At 39.0% G+C, this 19,669-nt stretch overlaps 1 protein-coding gene across 2 annotated transcripts in view; it reads right to left on the bottom strand.

The window, feature by feature from the left end:
• Window positions 1-10,594, bottom strand: part of LOC121912730 (septin-7) — a 47,236-nt gene extending 36,642 nt beyond the window's left edge. Inside the window, exons 1-3 of one of the 2 annotated variants that reach the window (XM_042435093.1) lie at window positions 10,486-10,594; window positions 6,885-6,886; window positions 1,446-1,548 (exon numbers count right to left, since the gene is read on the bottom strand). In XM_042435093.1, coding sequence (XP_042291027.1) covers window positions 1,446-1,548; window positions 6,885-6,886; window positions 10,486-10,540 — 160 coding nt within the window. In that variant the 5' untranslated portion in view covers window positions 10,541-10,594. The remainder of the gene's footprint in view (window positions 1-1,445; window positions 1,549-6,884; window positions 6,887-10,485) is intronic. The other variant, XM_042435092.1, reaches the window with a different exon arrangement.
• Between the last annotated feature and the right edge of the window lie 9,075 nt (window positions 10,595-19,669).

The raw sequence follows: 19,669 nt of genomic DNA, 5'->3' as shown, positions 1-19,669 counted from the left end.
CTCTTGGCTGTCTGATAGCTTCACGTCAGTGAGTATTAGAGTGCGAATTGTGTCAGGTGGTTGGACCCCATTGTACTTGTATAATGCATTATATTAGTTATTATTTTTGTCTTTGTACATGTGTATCTGTGTATGGTTTGTGCACCCTTCTACAGATTCCATTTACAGACTTTAGTTCATGTTCTGTGTGCTTCAATGCAGATGTAATTCTCTAACAAGCTCAATGATAGGAAGGCATTGGGTGCGTCCTAGTTGTACACTTGTCCATTATAAAATACATACATAAAAACAATATTCTTTCCAGGTGTGTTCATACTTTCCTGAGGGTGTAAGCAGACTGGTTTCCACTCTATTTATGTAAAAATTTCCTTTCCATTACCCTCACCATATGAAGCAATATGGGAAATAAAGAAAATGCAGTAAAAACAAGAAACCTGTAACATAAATTCCCTGACTTCATGTCTCTCTCTAAAATATGTGTCTATAAATTCCATCCCATAAATTCCATAACCAGTGAGTCCCTAGTGGGTAAATGTGTTTTGTAACCCTCCCATCAACCCCTTAAAAATTCAGGAAAAGCGCACAGTATCTGACGCTTCATCTACTCCAGTCTGACAAGCGCTTCATTTTGCCAATTAGCCAGCTATTCAAATTACATGCTGCACACAAAATTACCACATAACAGTCTCTTTCCTTTGAGCACACAGCAGGGGGAAACTCCAGGGCGTGACTACATGAACCAAGCCAGAAGGAAGGAGGGTACACTGATTGCCATGGAGACTGGCTCTGTAGCCCTGGAGGCAGGTAGGCACTGAAAGTCATGAACCCAGGAGACAGGATGTGACATCACGCAGGCATTCAGGGCGGCTTCCTGCTCAGGTACCTCTAGACAGCAGAGAAAGGAAGGGTTCTTCTACGGACGCGCCTCTCCCCAAATCAGCTGCTCAGGCTTTGACTTTGGCTGCATGAATGGAATGACAGGAAACCTCCTCCCACCACACAATCCAGAAGACACAAGCCACACACACAAGAGCGTACATACACATGCAGTAGTAGAGGGCTGCCTGTGCTGCTGAATGTCAAACATTTGTCTTAAGCATGGTTTCCCGGAGTCTTGTTTTACGTGCAACTTATTCTGCTCAGCTTAAACCATCTCTAATGTGTTTCAGCAGCCAGCTGCTACCGCTTTCCGCCATGCCGTTTCTGTGAAACTCAATACTGCTCGACACATGAACATGTACAGTAGGAGCAACACGTTTTAACAAAGATATACTCACTGTATATAGATGTATCAGCATCTTTTAAGACCTTCACACTTGAACTGGCAAACAGACTGAGAAACTGTAACCCTCTCAGTGTTTGTTATCCACACATGAATGCCTGATTGGGTCAAAGACTGCAGAGAAACAGGGATGTACAAAAGGTGCTAAAAGAGAAGTACTCACCCACAACCATGAGTGTGAACTCGAAGCCTCTCTTCACAGATTTTCTGTAAACTTGGTTGGGAAGATTTGCAAAGCCCACATAGCCCTCCAGATTCTTCTGTTGCTGTGGATTGAAAATAAACATAGCTGATACTTCCCTGTGACAAGACGTTACTGGAGAATGAGCACAGATTTGTTGCAGTATGTAAAGCTTGCTAGCTAGCATTTCAGACAGAACATTTCAGAATGAATAAATAAATACATACATAAATAAACACACAGTGCCTGCATTAAGAGCAGATTAAATGGTTGAGCATAGTTAAGTTTAGTGTGCAGTGCAAATATATGTAGCAAATACTGTAGCATAAAATTTTGAAATACAGAAAATATAAAACTTAACCCAGAGTCCACATACTAGCTTTTTCCAGAGCTTTCAACTGCATCTCACAGTCTTCTGGTTTTCCTCTGAGCATAGAGCAACTGAGCAAACTCCACACTCTACGAAAACTGTGAAGTGCAGTTGAAAGCTGCAGAAAAAAAAAAACTAGTAGGTAAACTTCTGGTCATCAATTGAAAATCCAAAATTTGTCCAATACTTTGGTTTATGATCAAATATTTGCAAAACTGAACATGAATCTCAGCTGTGCTTTGTGTCTAGTGCAAGTTAGCAATATTAACATCATTTAGTAAGATGAAGAATATGTTAGCATGCTGATGTTAGCATTAGTCCAAAGCATGGACAGCAATTTCAGCTCTGGGATGGTTCTTCAGTCTGTTTCTTTTGGCCGTACTGAAGAACCACCACACCCACGTCAAAGAAGGAGTGCCCTGATGTTTGCAGTGATTTGTCACAACTCAGACTGATTGATTTCCAAATTTATCAGGACCCTCTGCTTTCTCAATCCTGTCTCTGTACATTAATGAGTCAAACTTCTAGGAATAACCACACATTTTCAATCAATTTGAAACCATTTCAACAAAATTCCATGGTAATTCATTCATCGTTGTTGACAGAAGAAATCAACATTGCTCCACACAGCTAATATGGCAAAAAAAAGGATAATAATAATAATATAGTCTTAATTTTCAGTCAAACTTTGGTCAAAGTATGGTGAGTGTATCAAACCATGATTCCTTGTACCTTGAATCAACCAAAACATCATCTGATTACACACCCGTTACCCAGTGAATAAATACACTCATAACATTTTTTTAACAGCTCTGAATAATTTTAAGGACTTAAATTCTTTTAAGACCTTTCCAGATTTTAAAGGGTACATTGCACAATTTACATTAATGGACAAGGATTAAGGCTGCAGCTGTGTCTCTATTCAAGTAACTCAATTCTAAAAGATGCCAAAACAATTATTACATCCATGAGTATTTGTTGAACCGTAAATTTTACAGTTTTACTACAGTCCATGTGACCCAGAGGTCCTGCAGGTTGATGAGAGACATAAATAGAGTACTTACAGCTGGTTTGGAGAGCAGACAGTGGTTGTCATGATGTCAAAAAAGTGACACGAGAAGTCAGCGATCAAAGCGGGTAGGTCCATGAAGCAGGAACAAAACCAAAAAGAAAAGGAGACCCAGAGAAAGGAATTAGTGAAATGACCATTCATATGAAATTCCAGGAAATGCTGGAATGTGCTTTTTCAAATAACATCAGACATAAAACACAGATGTACTATGAATCAGGAGATCAGGTTCAGTCTTTTCTACAAGTCTCTATTTGCCAGTTGACATGAAACATGCAACAATATAGAGCTTTTCTTAAATACTATAGCAGCAATAGAGAGGCTCAGCCATACAATGATGTTCCTTTCTGCATGGATAGAAGTTAGTTGACGTGTCCACTTTGTCATTGTATGCAGTGCAACAAAATTATAATAAAATATGTAATGCACATTCCTTCAGTGAGGCAGTCTCTATAGACGTATGTATTAGCTTACAGAAGATGTGACAAAGTGCTCTGGAGTGCATTAGCAGCAGTGGGGGTGAATGTGCAAGGCTGACTTTAATGTCCTCTGTCTGTAGCAGAGAATGTAATATAGTGATGTAACTTATATTCTATTAACATATGCAATCAGTAATAAAGAATATGACATGACATTTGTTGGACTTAATGAGTCACAAGCCAACGTTCTTAACCAGTTGTTTGTAACCACATTGCAAAAGATTAGGGCTGAGTATTGAAAACTCACGTATCTTTTGGTACGAGCCAAAACGTTTCCTTAGCACCAAGTGATAAAAACTGTCAAGTACCAGAAGCTAGTACTGAGTGACTGAGGAAGGAAACTCTAAAAATACACTGTAGATGACAACTGATTTGAAGAAAACCTTTGTAGACATCAATGAGACAGACAGTTAGTTCATCACATTACTGCAGTACTATGGGTCAGCAAAGTCTGGCCTCACAGTAGAGTAACTATTTCCCGTGTGTTTACAGGAGCTGTCACCATCTAATCGGAGCGCTTAAGATGATGCATCCTCCACTCATCCCACCAGTCCCACTGTAACCACAAATACATTTCTGACAGACTACTGGCCTACATCGCTAGGCTCTATCCCCACGACTTCCTGTGTTGGAGACAGTTGACGAACAGCAGACATGTCATACGTTAAGCCTGAAACAATGTGCAAACAGCTGCAAACATAACCTCATCTCTAATGTGAAAGGGATACACATATTACACAGAGCATTTCATGCAAAAGTTAAGCTCTACATTGCAGTGAAAATGATGTGCAACACTGTGAGCTTTCATATTCAGCAAGTCATCAGTGGCAGTGTGCTGCTGTATTCTTTGTGGGTAATGTGTCATCTAGAGAGGAGTCACGTACACTGAGCTAGCTGCCTTTTCTCAGTCAAACTGTGACCACACACAAAAAGCTCAGTTTTAATCTTTCATCACAGACTAGAATAGGGTGACTTGTTTGTGGTACATACAGTTGCATTGCACAAAGTCAGAATAAAAGGTGAGCATTAACACTTTTCAACTTCCTGACTTACTGAGAGGTACAAACGAAAGAAAAGCAGGGTTTGTTTCAAAGCAGCACCCATTGAATAGATAGCATAATCAAAGCCGGGACTAGATTCCGCAGTCAAAACCATAATCTGGGTTCAACTCAAGTTCCAAGACAGTGTCACTGACAAATTAAATCACTGCAGGAAAACAGCACAACAGTAACAGACAGTAAAAAATGCACAGTGCACTTTGCTGTTTGCTACACTACCGGAAACAATGTGGTGAGCTTCCAGGAAGCTGGGGTTACAAGGAAGTCTACCCAGCCATGATGCAGAGCCCTGAGTACTGAGTATGAATTCAACAGCAGAGAGGACACCAGTGCTTTCTGACAAACCTCTTCCCACGACCTTAGGAGGCCTCAGACATTTCATGCATCATCCAAGATTGTTTCTCTTACAAATGTTTCTGTTGATACTGGATGGTTCTACTTAGGGATGCACAATATTGGATTTTTTGCTGATATCCGCTATGCTGGTATTTTCCAACTCATTTTGGCCGATAGTCAATGCCAATACTGATGCATCTACATATTTTTTTCCACCTGACTAAGTACTAAGTATGATAAAGAAAGAGAATATATGAAGGAAGAACTTAGGAAGACTGGAGTTCAGGAGCTCAGCATTGAACCTGCCAAGTGGGTCGAGCAGTAGAGATTTCTTTGAGTTTATTAGACAGAAGGATTAATGGGTAGGATTTAATCTCTGGTCCACACTCCGGAGAGAGGGTAGCAGCAATGCACCTAATATGCTGGTTGCCAAACACCATTATAAATCAAAAAGAAGAAGAATTTTTTTTCAAACAGCGTGGTACATCCCGTCAGCCGAGGTGTTTCCTATCTGTGCACCTGAACACAGCAGCTCCTCCACGGACTGTTTCACCCTGACGGTCCCGGTGCTTCCTCCACAGGCTCCACTTCACTCAGCGGCCCTACAGACCTGCTGCTTCTTCTCACTTTCACCCGTATAGGGCTAGCAGAGTGTTAGCTGCAAGCATGGCCAGAGGGAATCACAGCCAGCTAGCATCCGCTAAACTCCCAGCTAGCCCCGGCTCTCTGTGTGGATCAAACTGGAGCACCGACCCTCGGTTTGTTATTCAGGTTAAAGTGGGAAGAAGCAGAGAGTCTGTAGGGCCGCTGAGTGAAGTGGAGCCTGCAGTAGAAGCACCGGGATCATCATGGTGAATCATCTTCTGCAGTGGGAAAGACAGCCAGGCGGTGGAGGAGAAGGCGATGAATCGGCCCGTCATATCAGCAGAAATGTTCATTTCAGGCCGATGCAGATATTTCATTTTAAAGTTGCAATATATGACATTCAGCCACTAGATGTCGCACTATAGCACCAACACCTCAGACCAAAACAAACATGTGTCATTTACTAAATAAAGTTGGAAAAAAAGACTGTCAAACTAGGCAGAGCCAATCAAATATAGATCAAGATTCTGTTACTCCATTGCCTATTTGTCATCTCAAATGCTTTCATAACATATTTTAATGTACTGTTTAGCTGTAATTTGATAAGTGTGATGCGGCCGCCATTTTGGAAATGGATGTGAAGGATACGGAGGGACTCACATGCACTAACATGCACATGCACACGCGCTAACATGCATGCACAGCTAGTGCAGCTACCAAAACAAAGAACAGAGAAGCTGGGATAAGAACACACAACAGAGGGAGTGTGACTTCATTCACTGCTCAGGTCGCCATTACTCCACTATATTTTTATATAGCAAATAGTTGTTAGCTGACATCCAGTGAGGCTCAATGTCATTTATTGGCCTTTTATCGGCCGATATCAATGACTTGCCGATATCAAATTAGATTTTCCCCTACTCATGGGAACAGACATGGTTTCACAGAGATGGAAAATTTACAGTAAATTCCCAGAAATGTTGAATAAAACTTTTATGACAAGTTTAAGATTTGCTATTTTTAAATTTTCCACATTTTATAACAAAATCTTGAAGGGTTTTTCCAGTGTTTTAATACAGGCTTTCTGTTATAAATGCGTAGTCTCCAAGCCTGAGCTGAGATAACCCTGATGATATCATCATGGTTAATTAGTCATACTTCATGAAGCTCCCTCCAGATCCAAAACATTTTAACTGTTTTACAGGCTGAAGAGTACACCCCATGATGACTAAACTCATGTTCAAGTGTAAAATCAGTTGAGTGCTCCTAGAACTGATAATAATGAGTTTCATCTTTAGGGGGAAATATTCAATAATAAGCTGTTTTACATCTTGAAGCATGTTGATTAACATGTTCCCATTTCATGAGAATTAAACTCTCTTACATCCCCGCCCTGCATATGTTTCTGTCATTCTGTATTGTCTGTGCACCTTTCAATCATGTACAGATAATTGATCACATGCCATTTCATTTCAACAGTGACCCCTGCATGCCATCCAATATGCATTCTTCCATCACATGTACAGCTCAGTTTCATCACATGGACAGATGTTGCTTAGCATCTCGCACAGTACCCCTCAGTGTTATTGAGCCCTCACGACTGCATTATCAGCAGCAGTGCCAAGATCAAAAGTGGCAGCGGGTGTGCCACTCTTGTTTTAGTTTCATATGCTGAGTGGTATGTCACTGTTGGTTACTGGTATTCCGCTTCCACTCTACTAGTTTCGAGTACTTCAGGAGGAGTTGTCTGGATAATGCAAACCCAAATCTAGGTGCTGTCATGGTAATGGCATGTATCAAAAGTGTTCAAAGCTTCACTTTGGTGAAGGGTGTCACTACTTATTTTAGTGTTATATGCCGATTCTTAATATACCACCAGTCACTGATGTTCAGCTGGTATATGGCATAAGAAAATGTTATGTCACTAGTGTTTCATTAGAAGATAACACTGTCCATCAGCATATAATAGTTCTTAGTGATATATGTCACTGCTGTGTGCAACATAAAAACAACATGCCACCTGCATACCACGAACAGACGCCACTTTTCACCAGCAGGTACGATGTAGATGGTTATGTAGATAGCAGAAAACATTTGGTGACTAAGACATGGTGTACTGGAGAAGAGTTGTGCATTCTCTAATAAAGTAGAAGATAACCACTTCTTGTAGGCAGCTATCCCTGATGTGATGAATGCTGCTTTTCTGGCAGCTAAGCTAGCGAGGCTAGCTGTAACTACATATCAATGTTGCAAGGCTAGCAAAGTGAGTACAGCCTTTGACAAAGCTAGCTTTATGCCAATTGGCATTATGTCAAAACATTTAATGTAAGAGGTGGTATCTGCCAGTGGAACAACAATGACAGACCATTTTGATGTGCCCTATGCCAGTTGAACAGCATAGACATACCACTTGCCAAAGTGGCATGCCAATAAGAATTGGCATATGCCACCAACACAATAGTGGGACACCATCAGTACATGTCAGAGAAAAGTGATATCTGCCAGTGGGACACATGACAATGTAGAAAATATTCAGTAATAGGCAGTTTAATATCTTGAAACATATTGATTAAAATATTACAACAACTGCATACCTGCACTGTGCATATTTCATGTGTCATATCTGTATATGTGACTGCACAGAAGTGTCAGCATGCTATTCTATGGTGACCGAGTAGTCTCGTGCAGTGCATGCAACATGCATTCCTCCATCACATGTGCACTGCACTTTCATCACATGAACAGATGTTTTTCAGCATCTCACACACTACACTGCTACTGAGCCCCTACCACAGCATTATCTGAATGTAGAGCTGCAACAATTAGTTGATTAATCAATTGGTTATCAATTATGAAATTAATCATCAACTATTTTAACAATCGATTAAATCGCTTTTACTTTTGTTTCATTTTGAAGATAATGTCAAACTTCTCTGGTTCCAACTTCTCACATGTGATTATTTTCTGGTTTATTTAGTCTTCTGTATCAATAAACTGAATATCTTCAGGTTGTGAACTGTTGGTTGGGACAAAACAAGACATTTGAGGGCATCAGCTGGGCCTTTGGAAAACAGTGATCGACATTTTTCACCATTTTCTGACACTTTATGGACCAATCAACTAATCAATTAATCGAAGAAATGATCAACAGATTAATCAATAATAAAAAAAAAACATGAGTTGCAGCTCTATCTGAACCCTGCAACTACATGCATTCAAGTAAGTTTTGATTAAATCACTGGGGCAAGAAGTGTGCCTAATTAAGGGTCATATTCTGTTGATTTTGATGACAATTAATGTGTGCATATGAAAAGACTGTTCACAATTCAGAGATTGCAACAAACAAGTGTCCAAAATAGAAGTGAAACTTTGTCTTTGCTAACAGGCTATATGCATTGTGTCTTTTAAACATTACTGAACTATTTAATTCAAGCCTGTGGTTTCATTGGAGACTTACCAACATGAAATAAGTCATGCTGGGGGAATGCATTCAAGCCTTTTGATGTACACAGAGAATGGGTAATAATAATATCCCCCATTTATGCCTTTAGAAATGACTGGGCTGAGCTCTATACTCCTATGTTAACACCTGAACAAACTGAGAGCACACTGTGCTTGGTCATCACAGACTTCCCCCCCCAGTATTTGACTGCCACACCACCTGACACACTTTGTCTGGCTGAACGCCTGACCTGCCCATCTGTGCAATGTCATTGCCACTATGCAAACAGCACAGACAATATGTCACTTGGCTCTGACTGCAAGATGCCATGAATTTTATCCCCATCATAGCCTTAGATGTTTCATACAGTACCCATTACATAGAGACAGATGTATATGTCTCCTGGGAGGTCAGAACCATACTTCCTGTTCTCATTTGAATGGGGTTTTATTTCTAATGAACTAGAGCTAATTGCAGCACCGGTATGGGGTGACTTTGTTAAGGAGGTACGACTTCAAACTTCAAGTCAAGCTGTGGTGGGATTTATTTTCATCAACAGGCATGTAACACCAAAACATGTCACACTGTAACAGTCTGTCAGCCACCGACAAACTAAATAGGCACAGACATGAAGTCAATGATGTTATCGATCCACATATGCTTGCTATTAGGGAGATAATGCTGTCGCTGTCAATGGGGATGATATGGTTATGCATCTGACGTCACATTGAGAAGAATTTACTTAGCTTTGCTCACAAGTTTGCTGCTTTCAGCATTTCAGACTAACCTGTTTCACCACATGGGATGACTAACCTATGTAGCTCATTCTTCCTCTCATTCTCAGCCATTGAATCAATCTTTCAGCTAAACGGCTTTGTCAGCCTAGCCATCTTGATATTTTGTCGTGGGTTTGATAGCAACAGCAGAAAGTTTATATTTCTCTTGCAACGAGCAGACTTAACTAAGCAGCTGCTCTCTCATGACAAAAACACAGGAAATGCCAAGCTATCGTTTGAACCAACTATGAGACCATCGTTACATGATAACTTGCAATACTGTCTGTTATGAAAATGAGCCTTAGCCAAACTCCATTAAAAAAAAAAAATCTGACCGTCTATAATATCACTATACTAAAACGTGATCTTAAACGTAGACTCAGTTATTTTAACACTCATTAAGACCCACTTTCCAGTTCGGCGCACAAAACAAACACTCAGCAACACATACAGCCAGGGACTTTCAGTTTGTACATGTAACGTTAGCGTATGAGTTCCATAATCTTTACAATAAAGTTAAATTACACCACAACACAGCATGGTGGGCGGTAGCGAGCTGCATGAACTAAGTTAGGATAACTTTGTCCTAAAATAGGTACTAAGGTAATACACCAAATATACCGGAAGATCAATTTCGGATGTGATTAGCTACGCTAACCGAAAAGCAATGAGACGTTAAACTATCAGATTCTTATATAAAGTTCGGGTTACCCGTAGCTAGGCTAACGTTTAACAGTGAATGACTATTCCCGAGCGGGTTCCCACTTGATATCCCAGCGTTTCGTTTCGCTAACACAGAAAACTGTTCGCTAAACAAAAGCAACCTATTCACAAACTTCACGTTAGACCTGGGTCAACTTCACACACGAAGAACATGAAGGATTTTTTTTTTACTGAACACACTCACCCATTATGCCGCCGTTCCCGTCTCCCTCACTAACCAAGCTCTCTACGGTTGACATTCCCTCTTACAAACTCAGTGCTCAACTATGTAAAGTAGTAACGTTCGTAGTAGTTGTACCTAGTGCGATACGCACATTATTTGACGTAACGGCATTTGAATGACGCGAGCACGTCAGAGCAAAATGCGTACGTTGTCTTTGGGGAATACCGGCCGCGACACATCGCGAGATTTGTATAGAACCAACTATAATAATACTACATTTAATTTGTACTCCACTTTTCATTCATAGTGAAACTCAAAGTGCCACACTATTAATAACATAGAACATGCAACATATAGAAAATAATAATAAGAGTTAAGATGAAAAACTACTTACAATTACAACCCCATACCACAGTTACGTAAAATACTTATTATTAATTAGGATAACGTAACTAAACTCATTAAACATTATATGATAAATAAAAACTTGCAAAACACAACAAATGTACACACGTCTCTGATGATGACTAATGAAGGAATTAGAGCAGGCCATAGACACAGAGTGATTACAATGGACACTTGTGGTGCTTAAACGCTTCCTGTCTCTTGGGAAATGAGGCAGTCAACAGTGCCATCTACTGGATAATTACATAAGATACAATTTACAATTCATTTTTTTAGGTTTCACTGAAGACTTCAGTCCCCAGTCTAGTAATAGACTTTTTTTAAAACTGTTTTATGCATTATTTCAAACTGAAAGTAAGTTTAATATTGGTTTTATAAAAAAAACTAAAATTGTCTCTTGTTATATGCAGTTTAGCATTTCTGATTCAATGTAATATTTCGTTGTTGTTGTTTTTTTTTTTCATTTTTATCCTTGTACTGTTTTTGTTCCTTATGTAATTTAGGAGTCAAAAAGAAGGCCAACAAGCCATCACGTTACTGTTGATGGCACTGAATGAAAAGTCAGAGATCACCAAATCATCATCTGGGACCATGAATGTCTCTACCACTTTCATGGCAATTCATCTAATAGTTGGTGAAGTATTTTGCTCTATAGGCCAAAGTGTTGGACTGACTAACTGACAGACTGACATCTCAGTCCCTGACGCTATGCTGCCAGTCTGGCTATAATTGCACATTATTTTCTTTTGAAACACAACTAATTAATTAAGAAAGAAATAAAAAAGAAAGTAGATAGTGCATCCTGCACAGAATTCTGAGGGATTTGGGAAAAAAATGAACTATCAAAGAGCATTGCAGACATGAACCATCCTACGCAAGGCAGCAGTAAAATCAATGCACAGAGCCTGAGCAGCCTCACTGAGCTAGCACAGACAAAGATGACAGCCGCTGGCTGTGAAATGAAATGAAATGAAATAGAGTGTGGCACAGAGGAGAATGAGCATGTCGCATCACATTATATGAAGCTGGCAGCTGATATACACAGAGCTTAACATGAGTCACCTGTGTCTGTGTGTTACTCCATGTTATTACTATGTACAATTGATTAAACTGTTGTCTTGCTCATGCAGATGATGAAGTTAAAGAATAGTTGCTCAGGGAATGTAAATGATATAATCACACCAACAATGAACAACATCCTGGAGCCTGATTAATGTACTTCAATATGTTGGAGTTTTATTGTAATATTAAAAGGAAATAGTTGCCTCTGGTTTGTTGATAGACCTCCATATCATCCACACATGTTGCTGTGTAAATCTTTCTTCCAGTAGATTAACATGGAATGTGCCTCCAAAATACAAAAAATATTACAGTCCATTCCAAAACATTGTCTTAAACAAATAATCAATATATCATACCACCATTGGCTTCTATGGTGTTTATTTGCATGTTGAAGTCAATACCATTTAAGATCTTCCCATATACATACATGTATGCGTATATGATATATATGCATATTTGTTCACATGTTTGTGAACATATATAATTGTATGTATATATACTGTATATACTGTACATATGCATGTGTGTGTCTGTCAGTACGCAATCAAACAATCTGCATCGTATTCAAAATATCATGGGTAAATATATCAGCACAATATATGTAAATGTATGCACTGCATGCATGTATATGTATTTAGTCATGTATGTATGCACTATATGTCTGTATGTATAAAATGAATTTAAGCACTGTATGCATGCATGTAAGTATGTATCTAGGTGTGCATCATACATATGCATGTATGACTGCATTTATAACTCCTCACCTGTATTCTTTAAATCATGCATCATATCCAACATAATCTAGGTACATATTCTGATATTTGATGGAAGAACAGTGTCAGCACAATATCCTGGTTCCCAATACAAACAAATTTTGTGTGGTTTGTAGTGGAGGAGAAATATCAGTATCATGTGTCTATGTGATTGTGGACAGAGATCCCTGCTGCCCTGCTGCTTAATCCACAGTGCCTATGTTATGACTTCATGCACACACAAGGTGTCAGTGTAGGTAATGTAATACAGCAACACAGGCCTGATTTATTTGGTGAATAATGACATAGTTACATAAGAAAACACTGACCTCATACATGATTATTTTGCTGAGAAGTCCAAAATTCGAGTGATGAAGGATTATAACAAATGGAAGAGTATAGTGAATGCAGCCACCATGAGCAGCATGACATTTAATACCAGCCCTGACGTTAAATGGCTGCACATACTGTAACAAAGCCATCAATCTGTGATCCAAACAGTGTTTTCACAAATCTAATTTCAAATTGAGGTAATGGAGTTATTATTCAGCATCTATGCACAATTCTAATTTCATCATCAGGGAAGTAATTTGCTCTCACAGATAGTTAGGATCTCATTGGCTGAGATGGAAGGGTATCATATACCTGCCTGGCATGCTAATATATTGTCAAATGACTCAACTTATGCAAATTCTCTATTTATTTTTTCTTCTGGTCTATTATTTAGCAGTGGCAAAATGTTCAAACAAATAGCAGCTTCCCTCTGTTTTTCATCAACACTGTTTGTGTCCGTTCAGCAGCAAACAATTGTCCTTTTGCCAATTCAGTGTGGGTTTGCTCAGTGCTCATTTTATGCACTGTATCTATTTACTGTCTCTTTGTAGCGGGGGGCTCCGGGAGCTGGTGTGCATTTGCGTTCATGCATGAGCTACATGGGCACGCAGTGTAGTCGGTGTGTCTGAGAGAATAATGATTCATGCTGGTGGAGGAGCTGCCTGTCATCTTCAGCAGCAGCTCATTAGGACAGAGAAGAAAGTGGGCTCTTCCTCCCAGAGCAGACTGAGGAAAACTGGAGCCTGTAACAGCCCACAGTCCCCTCACTTTACAGAATATTTAAATATGCACAAACCTCAAGAGACAAGCAAGGGGACTTCATTCTCTGTTCATTTTTTACAGGGGCCACACATGCTGCAGGCTGGTCTTCTATTATGCCAAAGAAATGCCTGTGAATTATATGCCTTCACTGAGGATGTTTGAGAGAATTAATTTGATTTCTATGGTTAATTTAATGGACACAAGAATCAAGGGCATCACATAATGGAGAACAGTGTTCAAGGAAATAATTAGAAAACATTCCAAAATAAATGACGTCAGTGGAACAGCCTGAGCTGATGGTTTTGTACTTTATAGAATGCCAATCAATTTGTAGTATTCAGTAATATCTTGTTGCTCATCATGAAGTGAAGCAGCTGCAATACTACAAAATTACATATAACCACTACCATAATATAAGAAAAAATCCATTGCAGTACCATATATTAAAGCAATATAGTGTTTCAGATCGCCTCTGGTTGATCATTGGTATTGGTGTTCTATGCTAACAATTTAGCATACACTATTTTAAATGATGGATGGCCAGCATTATCCACATAAACTGGTAATCTTACTAGTTGCAGCAGTATTTTTTACAAGTCAAACTGTCCACAACAATGTCCACACGAAAAATCTATTAGTTGTGTTCATGGGTGGGAAGCAGGTGAAGGATCATGCCATTGACACTTTATTAGTCACATCAAGAGGCTGAAGGAGGTACAGTGTGAATCTCTGTTGCAGGCTCCCAATATAATTCAATAGACTGGCAGGGATGGTTCAGTTTAACTTCTTGGTGCAAATTGACATAAAATGAAGGGGTAATTACCAAACATACAGAGCAATAATATAGGTTCTGAAGAAAAAAAAATGTTCAGCAGGTCTTAAATGTATCAAGTATCACATCCCTACAACTGACAGAGACTTACACTTTGAGTGTTTATTATAGCAAAACCTAACAACCTATCACTACATTGTTTGGGTACAAGTACGTAGAGAGTTATCAATCTATGCTTCTTGGGAAAAGCTCATTAAGGCTCACTCTGCACTATAATATAAGTGATACAGTGAGACTTCCAACTAACTGCAGCAACATTTACAATGATCTCATTAACAAGATTAAAAGTCTACAGACATGCAAGCGGCTCTGAGGCTGTACCTGAGTTAAATGCTCACATCAGCATGCTAACATTCTCACAGTGATAATGTTAACATGTTGATGCTTAGCAGGTATAATGTAGAGTATATACCTTCTAAACACATATAATAGTGTAATGTATGATACCATGTTTGCTGTTTTGGTTTAGCATGTTAGCACGCATAAATTTGCCAATTAGCACTAAATTGGATGATGATGGATGATACTGCTGAGGCTGATGGAAATCTCATCAGTTTTGCAGGTATTTAGTCATATGAAATGCTGTTGTTAAGCAGGTATAATGTTTACCAAGTTCACCATCTTAGTATAGCTAGCATGCTAACATTTGCCAAGTAGCACTAAACACACAGCTCGGGCTAATGATTTTGCAGGTATAAACCAAAGTAATGAACAAAATTAATTTTTGAGCAGATGATATATGATTTGGGACCATGAATGTGTGAACCAAATTTTACAGCAATCCATCCAATAGTTGTCCAGATATTAAACAAAAAAGTCAACTTTATGGTGGAGCTAGAAGTCATTAGAATACATCATCTGGGAACCATGAATGTCTGTACAAAATTTTGTACCAATGCATTAAGCGGATTTTGAGATAGGCTATATCACAGCATAAGTGAAACCTCTAAACCTTTTGTTTAGAATGTTTCCTCTGTGGACCTTGAATATCTGTTGTAAATTTCATGGCAAAACATCTGTCATTTGCCAAGATATCTCACTCTGAATCACAAATGTCAACCTCATGGTGGCACTAGAGGAAAGCAGTGGATCAGTCAGAGGATAACCAAAGTCAGTAGGATTCATCTTCTGGGGACCATGAATGTCTGTACAAAATGTCAATCCATCAAATAGTTGTCGAGATATTTCAGTCTAGACCAAAGTAGTGGACCAACAAAATGACTAACATTGCCATCCCTAGAGCCATGCTGCTAGCACAGCTAAAAATTTGTAGAACTGGAATATTTTTGTATAAACCTTCTTGTGTTTTATACACAGGCACCAGCAAACACTTATTATACACTCATAACATCTCATACCATTATTACAAGAAGGCTTAATACTTACTGATGCGTCATTATTTCAGTTGTGGTTCTATGTCTTATGATGCCTTGTTATTAACATCATTGTAAAGCATTATCAGTGGATTGTAATTATATGTCATACACATGACAGTTATAAAACAATTTCCTGAGGAAGTATTGTAACATTACATTGTGTTATAGAGAAATATACTCAATTTGAAATCTTTTCTTGCTGCATTTGTGAATACATTTGTCACCACAGCTTATATCTGGCTCCACATTCCACCTAGCATTGCTCTCTTTGATGTTCCTGTGAGTTTGACATAAAAAAAAGCCTCATTGTCATTATTTATTTCCATCTGAAAGCGCATTTCTGTTTCATCTCCCATCCGCCACAGGACAAACCCATGAGCTGTGTTGTGCTTTTCCCATCGAGTTGGAGATTCAGTTCACATCAAATGTTCCATAGAAAACAAAGAAGTAGAGATATCAGGCAGGCTGAGGTGTTGAGCACAATGTATTAAAAAAAAACACAAAGGGTCTTCCTTGAGTAACTACTGGCCTATTCCAGATTTCTTTAAAAAAATAATTGAACACATCCATTCTTTAGGGAGATTTATAGTCTTTTCTTCCTCTTCGCTTTTATCTGTAGGCTGATTTACTTCAGCGTGGGAAGTCCAATTACTGAAAAGTGAAAATTTCCAGCCCTGAGGCTGGAATTACAGTATACTTTGTTCACTAGACATTACTATCAAGTAAGCAAGAACTACTGAGAGGTTCCTCCATTTATCAGCCTCCACAAAATCACGTATGAACAGAGAGGAGAACAGACGGGAGGCCTGCATGTGGTGGTTGTGTGAGTGTGTACAGTCTTTTCTCTTCTTTGTTCATATGTGATAACCAGAGCTCAGAGTTACCCCATCTGTTGCCACATGGTGTTGGTCCCTACAGCAATGTGAGCAACGTTTAAGTGAGAGAACTCAGCCTGTGCACATGCACACACAGGAGATGCGCACTTTTAGTGCATGTTCTAAAGATAACACATGACATCAGTTGCATAATCATTCCCAAATAAGAATCATGAAGAAAATTGAGTCACAATTTAAGTCATCGCCATGTTAGAGAGGATTGCATTTAAACATGATTTCAAAGCTTTATTGGCATTTCAGGCTAATGGTCAGCCATGAGGGAGATTCTCCTAAGCAGACAGAGTGAAGTTCCCATCATCTTTTGGATTGGAAATGGAGTATTGATTCTGGTGTTGGGTAAAAGAGCAAATTCAGCTACATGGGTTAAAGTCAACAAGATACAGGAACAGCTGAATGGATACATACAGAGCACACAGGGTAGTTATTGATTCCTACATACACTGATAAAAAAAGAAAGAAAGTGTGCTCTGCCTACCGAATGAATGATTAGGAGAGAGTTAAGTTGGCTAATAGAGGAAAGAAGGAGGAAAAAGAAAAATGAGAGGAAATGAGACACAAGACACAGAGGAAGTGGTGACCAATAAGACATGAGCTAGTCTACGATGCTCATCTGCTGATGAGCCTTTATTCAAAGATACAACCTAATAGGGAAATACATACAGAGCCATACAAACAATTTTAGAATAAAATACAATTCAACCTTAATAAAAAACACTCAATCATTCACGACTACATCACGGATTCTGTTTCATTTTCTATTTAAAGTGGCCATATTATTCTTTTTCTGGTTAACTGTTATTTATATACTGTTATGATGTTGGATTTTAAACATGGTCAAAGTTCCAAAGCTTGAGGTTAACGTATGTAGAAATGCTCCCTGCAAGTCAAAATCCAGTGCTTTAACCTGCTTCGTTTGCAACATTTTTTTTTACCTTACCAATGAGCTGACGTCGGCTTGTCGCACATGCCCATCTGTTTCAGAGCCTCGGTTGCTAAGGTTGTTGCTAAGGTTTTTACATGTGTTGTTTGCGTTGTTCACGCTCATATTTCAGATTGGATTCTGGCTGTATGGATGCATGTCGAGAAAGTTGACATATTGAGTAAAGACCAAGAAAAAATAGCGAAATCCTACGACTATAGTTTGTTTCATGTTTTGATGATGTAGCCTCCGGAGCCTCTGTAAGCTAACCAATCAGAACAGAGTGGGCTCATCAGTAGGGGGGCCTTAAAGAGACAGAGGCTGAATGGTGGGGCTGCATTATATGTCTATATATATATATATATATATATATATATATATATATATATATATATCTTTCAATTAAAGTGGAAACAATTCTGTAAGTTAAACTGATGCTCTCCCAATTAACACATGAAACAGAAGTCATTCTGTGTGTTCTACCATCTAAAGTGTGCAGTGTACTCCTCAGCAAGTCAGAGATGAAAACAGGAGTATTGTCCAGATGGTAACTTTTAGAACAACTGTCAAAACCTGGTCCTCCACTAATCCCTGCTTGTTTTTATACATTTTATTAGATAGGAGAGAACCCGGCATTTTTGCCATGACTCCCTCCACTCTCCAAACTATATGGAAAAAATTATAAAATTTCTTTTATATATAAATTTCTTTGAATCCATCCACTCAGTCCTACACAAAAGGAGGCCACAAGTCAAAGATTATGTGAGATGGTAGCAAATCAAGATAATAGTATGAGGCATCCACTTTTCACAAAAAACCAAGCTAAACAAAGAGGCTTTCAGTGGAAGTCAGCTTTAATTACTCTGTCCATGAATCAGCTGGAGACTTACCAAATGGGAAGCACACACCTTTAAACATTCAGATTTTGAAACACTGAGCTGCATTTTCAATATTTTCCTTCGTCACTTATGTGCCTTCATTAGCTCAGGAATGTAAATCAGACATGTTTGATCAGATTTCAATGCCAAAGCCATGTTGCATGTGTGGCGTAAAAATACTTTGATTATTGTGGAAACATAAAAGGAACAAGTGCATGTTTCTTCCTCTGTCTCATCTGTAGGCTGCTCACACACACACACACACAAGTTTGATTCCTCAAGGGTCAGGAGGTGAATCATTCGCAGATTGGTGACATCCGCAGGTGCACATCCTCTGAATGTTCTCTTATTAATACAGTACAGTTACAGACACAGGGAGAATAACTTGGCTCCCTCTGCTATATGCCATTGTGAATTCGCTCAAAATGTCAAAATACTGGCTTGCTTTTGTATTAACTCCTTTGAAAAGGAGTTAATAGAAAAGCAAGCCAGTGTTTATTTGTTGTTGTTGTTTTTTTTTTTTTACTTAATGAGGTTTCGCACCTACTAGTTTATCTCAAGCCTCAGGGGAGTTTAAGAAATTAATGTTAAAGGAGTGAGAGAAACAAGTGAGCGTCGGCAGTCATCAGGTGTGAAAGTGACTAAAAACAGATTGTCTTCACAGGCGTGCCGTGCGCAGGCTCCTCCAGGTCAACCCACATACTGTACAGCATGCAGGAACAAGAGCTGTGACCTCATATGCAGGAGAAAGCATGTTTTTAATGTTAAAAACAACTACAGTAGCAGCAGTGGTAAAAACAGAAGCATTGTGGGAGTTGTTGTGGCCTCAGACTTCTCAGACTCGACACAGATGTTACCACAGGGCAAGCATCACCTCGATTTTACATAACGCTGACACCAACTGTAAGTGTACATCGTGAAATGTGTACCATACTTTATATGTAGAGGATGTAACAAATGTGACAGGTGTGAACAACTGTCTTTCAGAAG

This window comes from Thunnus maccoyii, chromosome 15, assembly GCF_910596095.1.
Source record: "Thunnus maccoyii chromosome 15, fThuMac1.1, whole genome shotgun sequence".
Lineage (NCBI taxonomy): Eukaryota > Metazoa > Chordata > Actinopteri > Scombriformes > Scombridae > Thunnus > Thunnus maccoyii.
The sequence above is the reverse complement of the archived record's forward strand: the minus strand, read 5'-3'. Positions and strand labels throughout refer to the sequence as shown.